This window comes from Mercenaria mercenaria, chromosome 1 (genome assembly GCF_021730395.1).
Source record: "Mercenaria mercenaria strain notata chromosome 1, MADL_Memer_1, whole genome shotgun sequence".
In the NCBI taxonomy this organism is placed as follows: domain Eukaryota; kingdom Metazoa; phylum Mollusca; class Bivalvia; order Venerida; family Veneridae; genus Mercenaria; species Mercenaria mercenaria.
The window spans coordinates 44,147,658-44,166,995 of NC_069361.1; the positions used below are offsets into that span (position 1 = coordinate 44,147,658).

General features: G+C 34.7%; 1 protein-coding gene across 2 annotated transcripts; it reads right to left on the reverse strand.

The window, feature by feature from the left end:
• Nucleotides 1-2,440: 2,440 nt before the first annotated feature.
• Nucleotides 2,441-18,712, reverse strand: LOC123540585 (lysocardiolipin acyltransferase 1-like). 2 transcript variants are annotated; one of them, XM_045325724.2, is made up of 5 exons: nucleotides 18,368-18,701; nucleotides 16,559-16,757; nucleotides 14,390-14,502; nucleotides 6,776-6,926; nucleotides 2,441-5,940 (listed from the first exon to the last, which is right to left on the reverse strand). In XM_045325724.2, exons 1-5 carry the CDS (start codon nucleotides 18,590-18,592, stop codon nucleotides 5,489-5,491), a joined length of 1,140 nt encoding a protein of 379 aa, XP_045181659.2. In that variant the 5' UTR covers nucleotides 18,593-18,701; the 3' UTR covers nucleotides 2,441-5,488. The 2 variants fall into 2 exon arrangements, with proteins under 2 accessions (XP_045181659.2, XP_053401840.1); XM_053545865.1 differs by having other exon boundaries at nucleotides 5,809-5,940; nucleotides 6,841-6,926; nucleotides 18,368-18,712.
• Between the last annotated feature and the right edge of the window lie 626 nt (nucleotides 18,713-19,338).

Here is a 19,338-nt window from a genome sequence, read left to right on the forward strand (position 1 = left end):
TAAGTTTATCAGTAAGTGATGATAGCATTCATTTGTATCCTTTTTTTTTTTTGTTTGTTTAGCGACACGATTACGGTCATATATAAACATTCAAGCGTTAAGATTGGAGAAAGCCCACAGTGGCTCCTCCATACATTTCAGGTACGGACGGACACCTAGGTAGAACCAGGGTCTTACCGCAAGCCAGCATGAAAGCTTTCTCATATGGCGGGAAAGTACTGCGTTGTACCTGTTGATATTTGTTTATTGCTCATTAAAAAGTTCTTTCTTGTTTAGATGTGTTTAATGAATCCTATATGTATTTCTTAAGCACTCTGTTTCATTTCCTCTGAGTAGTCTCTGGTGAAAATAATATTCCATACTTGTTTCTTGTTTTCCTAAAGCATCTGTTTCATTTCATCCGAGTAGTATCTGATGAAAAACGAAGCGGCTTTATGCATCTATGTCATAAATGCGCCATTTGAAGAGGGGGAGACTATAAAATCAACATTTTTTGAACGTCAAGAATAATGAGCGGGATTATTTAAGATATCTTAAGACTTTTTGAAATATACCGACGTTTTTTGTGTTGAGTGATCATGATACTTTGTTGACAATGGTTGTCCATAATTTATGGCTGGTGTAGATAAAACCTGTAACGATAATATATTGTAAAATCGACTATTTTAGCTTTTTTGCTTTCTATGATTGACATTGTATATCTGTTTAGTTTTTAATATATAACATCGTGTCTTTGACTTTTCTTTAAATTAAGTACAGTTTCTTGTAACAGGTATTAAAAAGTATTTCAGCAAACGAATTTACTTTTTTTGAAATCTGTGTAACATCTGTTGATAAGGACCAAACATTTTGCAAAAGCATGTGTAATTTTCACTTTAGTCGGAAGACTGTGATGCCTGCAAGCTACACTTGCATTGCTATTGTCCCTACTGCCATCATAAATTGTCCTTCTCGTGTATATATTTCCACTATACCATTATTTCCATCATGATAACCGGCTAAATAAAGACTGTCACCTGCGTATTTTACCATAAAAAATGAAGAAAATGTATCTAGGGAACTTTGCCAAAACTGTGTTCCGAGGTCGAATACATTTTTCTTAAACATATGACAACCGCGAATACATTATACGGGAAAGTGTAGTACACCTGTGATAGATAGATAGTGATTTATATGATTAAATCTCCTTAATGATACTGATGATAACAATAACGAAATAAGTTATAAATTAAGATTCTGAATTTTCAATTTTGAAACTGTTCCGTAACAGTTCTGACATTTTCATGTTCCAGTAGTCATTAGTGTGGAATAGTCAATATATATATATATAAATGTTCAAATAATTCATAAGTTCCTCAAAGAAATATTACTAAACTTTAAAGTCACTGAATATAGTAAAATAATAAAAACTTATCAGTATATTCCTAAAGCTGTTTGTAAATTTCTATTGAAGTATAAATAAACAATATTTTAAACATTTATTAGCAAAACAAAATGATAAGAACTTACAATTAAATCAATCTGACTAAAGTACTTGATCTTCTAAACGAAGATCTGAGAACGACCCATTCACATTCGTCTTCTGTATATTTTGGATTTCCACTATTGCTATTTTTATGTTATCCAGTCAGACGACTTGTTCGATTGTCAAAGAGTAAGAAAAATATGCAGTTATCCCAGGACTCGAACCCGGGACCCCTCGCTTACAAAGCAAGTGGCCTACCGACTGAGCTTACCGGCTATCTGATACATTACGACATAAGAATTGTAAATATCGAAAGTCAATGCTACAGGTAGATTTGCAAGATGTTGTAAGCTAGCCTCTGATTGGCTAGTGAAAGGGCCGTCAGAACGAGGCAATGAATAGGTCGTTTTCAGATCCTATGCGTAGCGTAATAGGAGATGTACTTTAGTCAGATTGCAATTAAATTAAAACATATTTTTAACTACTGAAAACTTATTGTCAAATCTGTACTGTCTTCCTATCAACTATAACAAATGCTGATGTGATCTTATAGCTAATTGTCTTCCAAGTTAGCTTATGACCTTATATGTTGGAACTAAACTGTACAAACGGCTTAGCCCTGAAGCTGCAATTAAGTCCTTGGCCCTCTCTTTGTTTGTTTTAGTTTATTTATAATCGCCATCGATAACTCATATAACTCATATTATAGTTGATTCTTCTAGAAGTGTGTTAGTGGAAGGATAGTCATGATACTCAAGAAACTTCCCTGTTTTTAGCGTGCCAGTTGTACAGCACCTATACACGGGACCCTTTTCCCAATGTTAGTTCTTCTTTATAGTTAGAGGAGCGCGGACTCAAACTCACTATCTCTGGTTCTACGACTGGACCACTGTTCAAGCTCTTGTATGCGATTCTCTAAATAAAAAACAAATAAAGGGAGACGTGCAGATAAAGTCATTATTTGTGATAAGTCTAGTTGTTGTTGTTTTTTTTTTTTGTAATGTTAATGTAAACGAATGTAAAACTTATCACAAGAGGAAATACAACTAGATTTGATTAATGCTTTAGTGATAAAACAATGTGCAATTTTATCTTTTTAAAATTAATGATAACATTCACGTAGGTTTTTGTGGTTTGTGTTTTTGTAGACGTCGGCACAATTTAGTTGACAATATAAGCTGGGGAAATTTTCAACATTTCAGCTTTTTCAAGCAACATTTTTCATAGTATCCGTCATATAAAATGCCAAAACCTTCGGTACACGCACTACTTTGTACTAGTTCATGCTTGTATATTTACATGTAGTGGGATCCCACACTTGCTATACATATCCTGGTTCCTGTTGTCTAAGAATTTATTACTATTTCTCATAACCTCTTATCTGTCTTTGAAGTAAGACCCACGTAATTTATTTAGCAAACTATTCGGGCAAGTGTTATTCGGAAAAAAACAATCATTTATAAACTCCGATAAATTACAGTAGAAAATGAAACTTGTAGCTGTGCAGCGCAGTGCCGCTCGGTTCGTCAAGGGGGATTACCACACTACAAGCAGCTCCATGCAGATGACTGCTGACCTAGGCTGGCCTTCCCTACAACATCGACGGCAACAGGCAAAGCTTTGTATGATGTACCGTATAGTACATGGGCACATTGACGTTACAGTTCCACAGAACTTGCACCATACATCGGCAACTACAAGAGGACATACCCTCCGTTCCATCGTGCCATTCTGTAGAACAGACTATTAGTACCTCATACACTCTTTCTTTCCCTCAGCTGTACGCCTGTGGAACCAGATGCCAGAGCACCTTGCCATTGCACCCAGCTTGGTGGCCTTCAAGAATGGTTTGGTGACAAGCTAGCACCCCGCAGATATTGTAAATAGTTTTATAATGCACATCAATTGCGCGTACGTCACATCTACTTTGTACATTCACTATGTACAACAATGCTCCAGAGTGAGCCCCGTACATTAACGGAAGAAGAAATGTATATGCGTATGTAATATGAGCCGCACCATGCAATTAGAGAAACCGTTAGCGAACAGCATGGATCCTGACCGGACTGCTCGGATGCGCAGGCTGGTCTGGATCCATGCTGGTCGCAAAGCCACTATCTTGGTTTTCTCATGGCGCGGCTCATATAAAAAAAGTTTTGATCTGCATTAAGAAATATGCAATTGTTCTTTCGCGGAATGATATTGCGCTCCTAAAGTCGCGCAATATTTCCGCTGTAGAACTCATGCATATTTCTCGGTACAGACCTAATAACCTACAAGTATCAGCTATTATTAGAGACAGGATTCAGAGCTTGTGTAATTTTTGTCATATAGCATGTCATATTTAAAATATACAAGAAAATAGAGCGAGCAAATTTTAGATTTTAGATATTTACAAAACTGCGAAACAGTCAACGTGTGTACCAAACTTTTTTTCATGAATATCCAAAATATACCTGGTTACAAAGCTTCTTTTTAAATTTTCATGTGGCGATTGTAGAGAGTCTATGAAACCAGCTAAGTTCGGTCTGTACATTCTGTATGTTGGAAACAACGTGTACTAGTATATTATTTCTTTGAACGAGTCTTCACAATGTTATATCATAATAAATGTTACTATTATACGTTGCTTACTGACGTGAATGGTGTTGCAAAATCAACAGGCTAACAGAACGAACTGCAGCAAAGAAAAATTGATAATTACAGAAAACTTTGCACTTTTAAATTTTATGATTAGCTTCTAGCAATGTTTTGTTTACAAAAAATACATAAACCCAAAGAGGTAGATTATTTAACCCGCTGTATCAATTTTGTAGAAAATGTATTTTAGTTAAAGACAAATATCTGCTAGGTGTAAGTCTTGTCAAATTCTGTTATTTTCCATTATTGTCACGGTTTAAGTGGACATCTTTACAATTTTATGCAATGTAAAATATGAATAAAAAGAATACGTTACATGTTTGGGACTGTCCTTGTTATACATTAAAACAAAAAACATAAATATAACAACAAATATGTCAAAATATATTAAAGTAGCTTGTAATAAATCTTGTAACAAACTATATTTAATTGACATATTACTGTGAATTTAAAGAGACAGATAATATAAGTTCTACTTCTCTTAAATTATGCACTTCTCTAATATTATTCATTTCTCTAATAGTTATACACTTGTCCAATATTTATTCTTCAGTAACTTATAAGACGTGAAAGTATATGTGTGTATTACAATGGTTAAGTACATCAGTCTTTTACCATTTATATAATCTGGAACATGCTATAAAGTGTTTAAGGATCATATTTAAATAATTCACATATAATTTCAACAAATATACAGCTTTTTAATAAGTACATGAGTAAATGAAACGCCTGAGAAAATAAGTACCTCAGTCAATGAATTCTGTATAAACAGTATTCAAATAAAGAGAATGTTGAGGTAATTAAGGGCTGACTGGTGGTAGACCAGTTGAATTACCTGATATTTTCTCCGTAAAATGCTGAAAATTTCCATAACATAGTAACAACTTCTTTACGTCTTTACATGAACACCTGAAAACACTGGAGGATCCTAAACTATAGAATACAAGAAAAACAGTGTATTATTATTGTTCAAATACAGAAAAGTGTAAAGAACACTACAAGTCATTGATAAAAATCACCAAAAGTCTAACATTTTAACCCGTCATGTTATGGTCAAAAATAGTCTTTAGTAATGATCACAAATGGGAAAGTAATCGGGAAAAAATCTTGGATTGAAATAAACATTTCATAGTCTAACAATTTGGTCAGCTGTAACTATAAAGCGGGTCGTTAAAAAATCAAATATATAATAGCTGCACGCAAAAATAGACCAACAGAATGCATACATACACATTTATCAAAGGCTGCATTTCCATTGTTTAATACATGTTTATGCATAACGAACATGCGTCCAATACAGCCACGAGAATGTATAAGAATTACCATCAATACGTTCACGTACAAACATAAAGGGTAGCTTAGGTAGTTAATACATAGATTTTATCAAATATTCATTGTTTTAGCAATAAGCAAGTTAAATCCGTGCGTGTATTTTGATACACAGACATACATTATGGTACACACAATAACATATAACCATAACACAGGGTAACACCACAGCATATACGTAATAAATACATGCCATATTGTCCAAATCGTCCAACTATAAAAAGACAATGCTGCGATTAAACTTTCATTTGTATAAAGCTCCTCCCCGGCTCTCTCAAATGACTTCTTTTCATAAAATTCTCTTAGGACTGCCTCCTTTTTACTCCATTTTTCTTTACACCAATTGTCAAGGTCATCCTTGTGCATTGGTATTTCTTTATTAGGATACCAGTCAATCAAGAAACAAATTTCCGACGGAAAGTTGCCCTTGATTATGTCTATTTCACTGTGCGGAATTATTCCAGGATAAGCTATAGTTATATCTGTGATACAGTCCAGTATTTCATCTGAAATAAAAACGAAACTGATTTTTGTATTCACACACACATCGGAGCTACTTTTGGGTTCAATGACAGTGTACAATGACAGTGACTCTTTCAGATATCTAATGCTTAATACACAGTCATTGAACCCAAAAGTAGCTCTGATGTGTGTGTGAATGAGTTAAAAGGTAACAGACATAAAAGTATTGAATATTTACCTATAGAGTACTCTAGTGATCGCATGGAAATGAAAGAATTGTTCACTTTATTTTGAAACTTCTTATTTGACGCTGATCATTGCCTTTTTCTGTGAGTTCTGGCCAAGATTTGAACCTTAAATACCTCAAGTTAAAATATCAACAATGTAATATATGGCAATTTTGGCCAATTCAAGATCGAAATTTTGTTCGTTATCTCACTTTCTAACAAGACCTGATATATTGTCCTATTAAACAAAGTCGGGAACTATATAATGTGTTATCATGAAACAAAATCAGTGTTTGTGCGTCACAGTTATGACGTCATAGCGTCAAACGTCTTAGCGGCGCATTTGAAATGAAAACCTTACAGAAAAGGCAAATATTTGCTGGATATGGTCAAGAATGTAGAACCTAAATAACGTGTTTTAGAATCTAAACAACGTATCACAAACAGTAATTTTCTCTTGAATATTGTTGACGTTCAGATGCATATTATTATATCACTCGTGATATAATTCCTTCGCTTCTGAATTCAAAACAATGATTTTATTCAACGATAAATCGCTGTTGGGCCGTATTATTTCTTAATTCATATGCTCTTTGTTTCACTACGATGTTTCCTCCTTTTAATCTTTAATCTCAGCCATTTTTAAGCAAACCTTTTTTCATTTCTTGTACAAAATGTGTAAATCCTGTGGTTCTTGGATGCAGCACAAAGTCATACTTTGGTAGGTTATATTTTTCAGCGTAGGCGTCACTGCGCTTCTTTGTAGTCTCGGTTAGATCCGTACCCTCTGGAAACAGCAAGATCTGAAAATGACAAAGGTTTTATATAAAACAGAAATCATTCTATAAAGTTATATTTCTGCACTTAAAACTATTTCAGACAAGATCACCCGAGACAAAATCATGTAAAAAGAAATGTTTGTCGCAATTAAAGAGGTTGGTATTTATACATTTAATTAATTACAGCATATGCAAAACTTCTCCTCTGATCTGAACTGCTTAGTTCGATAATACTTGTTGCAAAATTTGTATTTAAAAATCAACACTTTGCAATGTTATCTTATTTCACTAATTTCAAGTTTCTTTTAATAATCTCACATGCTGTGACTGTAAGAGGAGGTTCTGATCTGAAAAAGGCAAAATTAATGAAAAGAGTATAACTGTTTGTTTCAGTTTAAGATCTAAATATCATTCAAAGTGTGAACAATAAGTGAAATTATTATTATTATTATTATTATTATTATTATTATTATTATACCACATTCATATAGCACTCTTTTCATGCACATGTACACGTTCAAAAGTGCTTTACGAAATGTTTGTACGAATAACATAACAACGAGTAAAAATGTAAATATGCTGATATCTTATTTCACATGTAGAACAAACTAATTTATTCTATATCATCTCCTGTCAATGTTTTATTGTTAAAAGGTTATTGCACTACATTGCATTCCGTCGTTATGATATTTTGAGTATTTCGGGCTGTCCATGTGATATTTGCTCAAAACACATTTTACTGTCACACTCCTTAACGTTTAAAGTCCGCAATTCAGACGAATACTTTATATGTTGAATTTTCGTTTTGATCTGTAATTCTTATATCTCTGCATGAATGTGCATTCTGCCGCTACAGACAATTTTGCCGCTACAGACTATTCCGCCGCTGTAGACAAAATTGCCGCTACAGACAATTCCAATTCCGCCGCTACAGACAATTCTACTGCTACAGACAATTCCAATTCAGCCACTACAGACAATTCTGCCGCTACAGACAATTCCAATTCCGCCGCTATAGACAATTCCAATTCCGCCGCTACAGACAATTCCGATTCTGCCGCTACAGACAATTCCAATTCTGCTGCTACAGACAATTCCAATTCTGCCGCTACAGACAATTCCAATTCAGCCACTACAGACGATTCTGCCGCTACAGACAATTTCAATTCCGCCGCTACAGACAATTCCAATTCTGCCGCTACAGACAATTCCAATTCTGCCGCTACAGACACTTCCAATTCTGCTGCTACAGACAATTCTAATTCCGCCGCTACAGACAATTCCAATTTGCCGCTACAGACAATTTCAATTCCGCCGCTAGAGACAATTCCAATTCTGCCGCTACAGACAATTCCAATTTGCCGCTACAGACAATTCCACTTCTGCTGCTACAGACAATTCCGATTCAGTCACTACAGACGATTCTGCCGCTACACACAATTCCAGTTCTGCCGCTTCAGAAAATTCCAATTCTGCCGCGACAATTCCACAGAATACCATCAGTACATAAACTAAACATGAATTTATAGCAATCTGAATACTTGCGGTCTAAATGACAAACTTTAAACGTTGTTGAATACGGGTCTAGGTCATTTGAACATGGTGCAGAGCTTTCAAGTATTTATCTGTATCGACTTAAACTATATAACAGTGGCTGTTATACAGCGGAACGCCTCTAAACCAGAACCGCTGAAAAGGGTTACCTTTTCAAAGCTTAATATAAATTCTTTGTATCTAAAAATACCTCTCTAAACTGGAAACTGAAAGTTTTCTTTGATTTCAGTGCTGTTCGGTTTAGAGGGGTTCTATGTACTCTATACAGAACCGAATTTTTATGCAGTGATTTGATTTACTTTTACTTAAAAATCATTCATGTAAATAGGGTTATATTTAAACAAAACACACATCTATACGTTCCGACAGCTATTCTATTGTTTGTGGGGGAAAGTACAGTGAGTGCACAGAGGTTTCTTCCTTAATTTAAAAGACAATGCATTTGAGAAGAACCGAATCTATATTCAGTATTTTCCATGTATTTCTATAACATATTTCAAATGTTTCCGGTATTTTGGCAGGAAGAAAACCCTCCCAAATTAAAATAAGCCACATCATGTGATAAGTGAGACCCATATTCAAAAAGACCCCGCTATTTGGCGGAGTTTAATATTTTACATGAGTGCCGCCTACAGGGCAATAACAAGCCCAAGGAATGTGTTTTCTGTGTGAGGGCAGTAACTATAGAAACAAACAAAAAATGCAAAGTGCACAGACCACAGGAATCATAATGCGCCAATTTATTCCAAAAGCAAAGAAATATAATTCCCAATATGTGATTTAGTCTAAACAATATATAAAATGTGAGTTTGCACACAACGGAAGTATTTCTAAGCCAACTAATGGGAATGAATGGGTAACAGGTATATTATACAGGAAAGGAAAATGAATGCATACATACCTCAATGATTTCCACATCTTAAAATGTTACAATATCAAAATGAGCCGTGCCATGAGATAACCAACATAGTGGCTTTGCGACCAGCATGGATCCAGACCAGCCTGCGCATCCGCGCAGTATGGTCAGGATCCATGCTGTTCGCTATAATGGTTTCTCTCATTGCAATAGGCTTTGAAAGCGAACAGTATTGATCCTGACCAGACTGCGCCGATGCGCAGGCTGGTCTGGATCCATGCTGGTCGCAAAGCCACTATGTTGGATTTCTCATGGCGCGGATCAAAATAATTCAGGCTGGTAGTACAGCCGTACTGATAATCGGAAACGTCCTTTAGACAACGTGTTCTATGAAAACTGTTTAGACTTTCTCGGCTGGTTCAGGAATGAGCTAAACTAACGTTCCGAGAATGTCACAAAAGCAAGATACAAAAACACGTTATCACACAAAAATTGCTGAGTATAACAACAAAAAACATTACCATTTATACTTAAGTTTTGTCTTAATTTTATGAATTATTTACAATATTTTCTATACTTTCTATACCATTAGCAGTATCTTCAGGTGTTTTTTATTTTTTGCAAAATATTTTTTTATAAATATTTTTCTCTTTAAAACATATAGAACTATTAATACCACTTTCGACAAGTTTCTGATATATTTTGGGGTCACGTGCTGGCCCAGTATATTTCATATGGTGTTAGTTATTGCATTCCCGGCTAGTGGTCATCCAAACCGAATTTTAGATATATAGTTGCGTTAGTAATGTCCAAATGCAGTAAATACTCGTACGTATCTAAAGCGTAGTCGACAAGTATCGCATACGGTGAATCATGTACCCGTTCAAAAACAAATGAGACTAATGTGATTATCATATAATCATGCCCTTCCCGTTGTTGGCTCGGCTCCGAACCATATATTGTTTTCGGTTGTTTAGCACCCCTGTGTAAAAGGAGAAGCTAGGAAACAAAATCCAAACATGGAGGAATATGTTAAGACTCCAGCGATTGGTCAACGCTTCCTGTTTCAGTCCAACGGGTGGTTCGCTTTCAACCAGACTCCCTGTGATGTCTAAAAATAGCACAGTATTTGGTTTTGTTTTTTCGTTTGTTTTGTTGTTGTTGTTTTTTTACTGTCCGTCGTTGACGTTCGATATTTAGTGCTTCCTGATAGTGTTCGCTGACTTGTGTTATCAAAATGAATATCAAAACAGACGACAGTAACATAAAAATATGAGATTTGCCTCTTTATCAAATGTAGGGAAAAGTAAAATCTTAAATGAAAGGGTCCGCAAGCTTCCGATACGAAAGAGTAACTAGATATACTTATGACTATTTTAACTACTACATTTGATACTACATTTGATCAAATATTGATTCTACTATTTTGCCTAAAAAGAAATTTGATATAATGAAATAATTGTTGACTCTTCAGCCACTGAATATGATGTGATATTCTACAAGAAGACAATATTGACCGAAGAGGTGAAATAATGTAATCTGCTAAACAGGTATCGTGAAGAAACTTTTGACAAACAAACATCATGTACATCATGAGAAAAAATAGGTAACAAAAAATATATATATTTTTTCAGGATATCGTGTACATATACTACATTTTCAAACACCACACTAACTAGCCTAAAACAATTCCTTTCTCTGGACTCTATTTCCTCTAGCCAAGCCATTCCTTTTTAGGTCAAAGGGAACTAAGTCAATTTCCATAGGCCCACATTGTAATGTTTCCTGTCATTGACCTTTCCTTACATTTAAACTTTTGATGCCACCTACTCAGGATGAAAGAACTGTCCAAGAGCTATCGAAAAACTGCAGGAAGTGTGACCGTTACCAGGCGCGTAGCTAGTGCATTTTTCATAGTACGCAGAGGTAATTGGGGTTGGGGTATCCTCCCCTTGATTCTTAATTAATGTGAGAACGGCAAATGATGAATGTTAGCATGTACTAGTATTTGAAGCAAAACGATTGCACGAAAACCGTATTCTTTGTGGTTTATATATATATATATAAAAGTTTTATTTTACTAGGTATGTGCGTAATATTGGAGTTCAATCTTTGGTTTAGTGATTCAAAACAAATGGCTAGTGGTGACACACTTTGAAAATATCATTATGGTTGGATATATCATTCAAAAGATGTGTCTGTTAATATATATACGATAGCTGTTACAAGGAATTTGCCGTTACTCAAAGCTCAATACTAGACTAGTCAACAAAGACATGCTAAGTTTCATGATACTGATAAAAATGTACCAAATCTGAAACTGATACCTTGCATAGGAAAGGCATTCCGGCAAAGGTCAGCGTCGTCTACATTACGTCAACTTCGTTATAGGTATTTCACTTATCTTTTTTCAACTAAACCCGTTTTCTGCAAAATGTTTCTTACACCTTTTAAATTATTTCGCGATCTCGTGCTTCTCGCTTCATACATCGCTTTCTCAAGCGATATGCAAAGCGCGAGATAACGATGGCGAACTGCAAGATCGCGAAACTTCAGCAATTTCGCGTTTTGCCATTATGATCTCTTCGCGTATCACCTGCGCATGTGAGCGAATCGTGAAGCGCAAAATCACGAAGGCAATGCGAAAAAGTACGAAAATTCTCGATTTCACTCTTCGTCATCGTGATCTCACCCTTCGCCAACATAATTTCGCGCTTTGCCATCGTGATCCCGAGCTTCGCGTATCGCCTGCTCATGATGGAGAAGGGTGAAACGCGAAATCACAATGGCGAAGCGCGAAAGTACGAAAAAATCACGCTTTAACATTAGCATTGGGTAGACATTTTACTAACAATATTGAATCATAAAAAATACTAAAACCATAACCATAGCGTGATTGTTGATATATCTCAACGACATATTACTCAACGACATATTAAACCAAGTATTACACTGAAATCCTGATTTGACAATTTATTAGAACGTTGTTTAAGGTCTTCTGAAATATAATACATATAATCTAGTTACCATTTATGTCACTGAAAAAACTGTAATCACCAATTGTAAAGAAAGAACATATTTATCATAATTATTATCTCGCTGTGAATGTAATATCGTATGACTTGTACCAGTGTCAGACCTGGGCAATACATACGCGTAGGATTTAACTAGGTGTAATTATTTGATTTCTATTATATTTTATTTTCTACAACATTGGGACCATGGAATAACTGATAAGTACAATTATAAGATATATCTATGATATCTGAAAATAGCGTAATAATTATTATGCGTGAAAATTACGTCTGCAGTGTTATACAAAATATCCTAAAAGCTTTTAGGCTTGGAAATGTCTCTTAATCGATTTCTCAACCAACATTTTATCAATTTTTGACATTGTATTATAATTTTATTATAGAATTTTGCCTCTTTAAACCGTTAGCATAGAGGGCATATGATTGTAATATTTCACAAAATTACAAAATAAGCAATCAAATAGTAGGATAATGAACTAAATTGCAAAACTTTGCCTAAATTGTTATAAAACTACAAAGACAATTGGTGAATTTCAATGTACGTTAAATCAACTAATTACATAAAAAAGTTTTCTATACACATAATTCCTAGATAAGGAACATGTTCGCTATATGTTTATAACAAACTCAGGCTATGTCGAACACATTTTGCTTGTCCCGATGAGTTCGTTATAGCCGGAGTTTACTGTACTTCAAACAAATATGAAGTAAGCAATGATTGCGTATACGGCAATCTCCGTTGCATGATATAGACCTCTTTTTGCAACCAAATAAATTAGTCAGTTTAATTGTGTATGTTTGCCAGATTTTCACTACGCAACTGCGTATCTGCATAAAGGCAGCTACGCACCTGGTCACTTCTGGGCACTTTTTTTCTCTTTGAACTCGGTTACCCATAGTCCGGCAGTATTTTTTTTATTATTTTTCATGAAAATGCCCTATTGGTAAAACATGCATATTTCTCATACAAAATGCATCATTCCATATAATTTTAGCCAGTAGTCATGAAATAATTAAGATAGTTTTCAAACACATCCAACGTATTTTACTCCAATGAGAGATCACTTTACATGGTAAATATACAACGCGTAATACCATATACTTTTTCAAAAGGTCAAAGTGAGTTGCTTCCATTTAACCTAAAAGGATTTTTATTTTTATTTACCACAGTTCAGAGGTCAGGTGCGTAGGAACTGAACCGCGCGGACGTTAATTAGTCTGAGTGGTTATATAACGGTGGACCGTGGTAAATCATACATCAAACAATAATAAGGTCTTGCTTAATTTCATTCTGAAATGCTCATTGAAATATTATGATAAAAAGATATGATGAACTCCATCCGTCCGAGTAGTAATGCACGAGACGTCATGCGGCAATTTGACATCATGGTGTTCTCTCAGCGAATGCATGTCAACGGTTGTTTATTGCAAACTTTAACACGCTTGACTTACTTTTCTGTTTAAGAAAGTTCTGCACGATTGGAACAAATAACAAATATTGTATCATTGTATCCGCAGGAAATTCAGCCATGAAAAGGATAGGGTCGTGTGCTTGATACTTGAAAATACTGGTGTTTTTCCGTCAATTTTTCCAATGGGCTTCTAAGGGAAAATCGCACTTTTGATGTAATATTCGCAGGTTTTAATGAAACTTTTCATAGTTATATATCAACCTATTTTCCATCATATACTAGTAACCAAATAAACGGATTGGTCCATGTGCTTAATTAATATTTCACATTTCGCCAAATGTCAGTTGTATTCCTTACATTGCTGCTTATTTGATGTTCATGGAATAGTTTAAATCAAACCTGTCTATTGTCAAAAGTAACATTACGAAAGAAACTAGCAGTGACTGTTTAACACTTAATACACGGCATATAACAGATTCCCGGCAACATTTATGCTACCCGTAAAACGGCTACCAGGCATTATTCTAGGTCAGACGTAATGCCGATCAAACACCACCATTTTATAAACAAAACGTGTAAAGCTATCTTAAAGCACTATGTTATAATGAAAACATAATTTTACCACCCTACCTGGGGTTTGTAATTGATGTGTTCGAAGACTCCCAGACATTTGGATATGGTTCTCTGATCATCTTCCCATTTCCTGTCCAGAAAAATAAAACCGCCAATTTGCCCTGCCCAGCCTGACAAAAATGAATGAAAATATTACACAAAATATTCAAACTGTAGTATAACTTAATGTTTTCATGCACTTTTCCAACAGTATTTCATACCAGTACTTACTTGTTTTATGTTATACTAATGCGACTGACGACCATACACGCTTTTCACGAATATCACTGTCTTCATACTTACTAATTTCTGTCAACTCATTTCAGTGACCCTTCGCCTTAAAGCCCTGCTCCGCGACTATTCAAATTCTATTGTGTGTATGCAACCCATGATTACAATAGGTAACAGTTAACGGTCACGCGCCACACTTTAGCACGCAAAACCACAGGTATTTTGTATAGAATTTTATATAAAATAGACTCTATTTTGACAGGCGTCACTGTTCATAGTCAGGATTTTCATGCTTTTTCAGTGACAATTTAAGGTTAAAAGGTAGGACTGGAGCAGGTCTTTAGCAGGAATGGATAAATGATGCATAACTAAGAGACAACAGATCAGAATCAGTATACCAGTATACATAAGGATACCGGCAACTATACAATTGTGTTAACTTATTAATATGTCCCTGTAATATTTCGAAATAAATTTTACACCACGGCCATTTTCTTTGAGCGATAACTTGACAACTTGAAATAATAATTGTTAAAAATGAATTATTTCTACAAAGGTCATGCATTTAAAATATTGATAATCTTTTTGTAATACTATAATACTGAATTTCGATATGGCATTAAAGCTATTCATATGTTTGTTTAGATTACCTTGAATAAAATGAATAGTCAAATTAACACTCGTGGTAGGATGAGACGCGGGTTGTTAATGTGTGACAAGATGCATACCTATATTCTGTAATATCTAAACTGTTGAAACACCAACGTCTTCGAATGTCTTGTCAATAATTATACAGGAATTGTGTCAATAAGTATACAGGAATTGTATACTTTGTTTGAACTTTCAGTGTTTCAAACGATTTAGGAATCCACCTACCGGCTCTGTAAAGCAATTTCAGCATCTGTCATCAGGTGGATACCTATATGCTGCATATGAGCCGCGCCATGAGAAAACCAACATAGTGGGTTTGCGACCAGCATGGATCCAGACCAGCCTGCGCATCCGCGCAGTCTGGTCAGGATCCATGCTGTTCGCTTTCAAAGCCTATTGCAATTAGAGAAACTGTTAGCGAACAGCATGGATCCTGACCAGACTGCGCGGATGCGCAGGCTGGTCTGGATCCATGCTGGTCGCAAACCCACTATGTTGGTTTTCTCATGGTGCGGCTCATATAATTGCTTGGTTTGAACGCCACGACGTCTTGTATAGTTGGTGCCGATTTTGTGAACATAATCAATTAAGTATGATTGATGAATACACTGACAGTACAAAATAGCCACCTAACGTTCAAAATTAACTAGGAATACGCCGTATTAAATCAATTATTATTAAGTGAAAACAGAAAATAAAATCAAGCACCATTGATTTCTAAGATGCTTATATATTAAAGAATATGGACAGATAATTTGTGCAATATGTTTACAACTTCTCATCCCACCAAGGGTGTAAACTTGAACAGTCTTTTCATTCAAGACCATCGAAAAAAGAAACATTTCTGATTGGCCTCAATGCCATATTAATATTTACAATTTCGTCATAACTTAACATACAATGAGAAGATAAATACTTAAGAGCTGTATCACTTTTGCAGAAATTATTCATTTTTAGCATTTTCTTTTTCTCGTTGTGCAGTTATCGCTATTAGAATATTGTCGTGGTTTGCAATATATTTCTAAATGTTATGGAGGTATATCAATAGTTAACGCAGCAGAACTGTAAGTAGTGCAGTAAACTTTGCTTTGGGAATCTCTACAAATCCGTTTCTAAAACTCCTACCTCTATGTAGATCTCTGAATTCTACTAAATCATATGTATCTTTTTATATGTGATGACAATTATGTTTAGAAATGTATTACTATATACCAATGCCATTCTGTTCTGAAATACTCAACCTGTTTAGCGATACTAAAAATGCTATACGTGTATATTTGCACTATAAATTGTATTTATACTAACCTATACCAGGCAAAAACTTTAGAATATTTTTCATGCTGATGATGTAGCGCCTGACCGAGGCGTGTCTCACTTGGTATGAAAACAGGTAGAGCCAGTCAAGCCTTGTACGGTGATTCATTATCATCAGATTTGCTGCTTCATTACTTGGAACTTTTCCATATATTCTGAACTTTGTCTGGAAAATTACTTCTAAAAGGGACTGAAAATGAAACAGACAGGTAAATAAAAGAAAGTATGACTGAGTGGATTTATAATACAGATTTTGACAAATTATATAAACAAATAGAAAACGAACGCATTACAGTAAATATGTGCAAAGATATCTCCCTTTCGTAAAGCTACCCTTCTGTTTGAACTCAAACATTTTATTACACAGTTAGAAAGCAAAGACTCAAATACTCGTTTATCTGAAGACTGAAAAAGTAATGCTATTATTTTTATAATATTCGGGAAAGACCACCCTTCTAATGGTGTTACAGCTAATGTGCCCGGCCCTTTTGCTTTTTTATATATAATTTTGATACCAATGCATTTATTGTTTTACTCATTTCACCATTTGCATGCATGTTTTATAAATTTGTTTCGCTATGTGAAGAAAACAGTAAAATATTCCTTTTGTTATTTTAACACCTTCCCTCATCCCTGAAAATAGTTTTAAGGCTCTACTCTTTTTCCTTTTCCAGTTTCTTGTATTTATTGACATTTGACTACGTATCCCTCTCCGTCCCCACCCTTCTAATGTTTAATTGTTTATGAATCTGTCTGTGTTGACGACGCACATAGATATTAGTTTAAACATTTTCATTTTTCATATCAGTTGTGCTCTTAATAAAAGTTTTAGTTAAGAGTTTTCGCTGGATTGCACAAGAGTAAAAAAACCATTCTAGTAGTATTTCAATACAGTCATTATTAAATGTTACGAGGAACTGCTTTTAACTTAAGCAGGAAATGCTCTTTAAAATTTCTATATTGTATTCATTTGCATGCATGATACTGTGCGAAAGTTTTTTATTCATAATTTAGAATACGTTTACTGATATGTCTCAGTATAGTGTAAAAGTTATGAAAATTTAGTTTCTATTTCGAAATATACAATTACTTTGGTTAAATTATTGGCTTAAAATCATTTTATGTAGACAAATTATATGTTTAGAATAGAACTGACGAAGCTGTAGGTAATATTAATTTATTTAAGCGCATCGGTGATATCTATTGGAGTGCAAACTTGTGATGTTGAAATAGACATTCGTGAATAAGATGAAGCATGAACTGCAAGCAAGGGGCTCATCTCAACATAATTCAGTTGTATTATTTGTGGTTGGTTAAACGAACCTATCATTGTAAAAAGGTTAGGCTATTAAAGCTCCCACTTTTCTGTGGAGCTGATATAGATTTGCATTTGTTGGTCAATCCGTTTGTCGTTCCTTCTGTCCCTCAGAGATAAATTCGTATCTCAAAAAGTATTTGACCTACCGTCATTACACTTTACTGGAATGTGTTTCAACATTAGGAGTTGTACGTGACCCTGAGACAATGCTTTCAACGTGAGGTAGTGTGAGATGAGCCCTTTTTTGAAATATCGATCTTCCAAGCAGAACGCGCCACCAAATATCTATCTTTACTACCATTTTACTAGTTTATTGTTTAGTATAGTTTTGAAATCAATAATTGTATACGTGTATATGGTGTCATATATAATAAGTGCTTCAGATAGTTTAAATTTGTAGTCCTGTTTGGCGCCATATAACCTATACTGTGTTGGTGTGCCGTAAAACCCAAATAAATAAATAAATAAGTTTAAACACTTACCACTAAATATAGTTTCCAACACCAGATAATCTTATCTGTTATATTCCTTGTAAATACCGGTGCAACAAAGAATAGTGGGAGGAATGGTGTCAAAAGAAAAATGGTTCCAAAATAAGTTGAATAAAATACTAAAAAGGCAAAACTGACTCCCCTAAAACACCGCCAGTAATTTATGTTAGCCATGACACTCACACATTTATTTAAACGTATTTTCAATTTATTCATTGACAATGTAAAATATCATAACTTAAACTCGCCAACCACGCGTTCCAAAACCAATGAAGCGGGTGTAGCTTTATATTTGTGTACATTGATTATTCAAATTACTTCATTGTCGTATAGTAAATATGAATGTTTACTTGTTTATTCCTTATAGCTCTCGTAAGTTTCAAATAAAAACCATGATAATATGGGTCAGAAACCATCAATTCAAAATAAGTATTGGGTATACTTTACTGCTAAATACCCGCTTAGTCCACTTTTATTGATCAACAAGTGATCTTTTGCAAAGTTTAAACTTTTAACTGCGTTTACAGTATTTTATTATTACGCTTTTCTGTCGCCATGCCAACGATGTAAAACAGGGGTCGTATCATTCACTGAAGTATTAATAAAGTATCACTATTCATATGCGGTTCATTTAGTGTGTGTATGTGCGTGTGTGTGTGTGTGCATGTGGGACTAAACTAGTTATCAAGAGAACATGTTTCGATTTATAGAGGGCCGTACACCCTGTATGTTATGATGGGAGTTTATGAGAAACAACTTGTGGCCTTTAAAATTAATACCGACACGCCTACTAACCAAAATCCTATTCCCTACGCACAATCTTCAACAAATGTCCAATAAACTGGGAACTTTTTTTTTAAAAAAAAACCTACTGCTTTTAAAACCAGATCCTGTAGTATCATATTTCTTCAAACTCAAGGTCTCAATATCATATGTCAGGTTACCTAGGAAAGAAATAATGA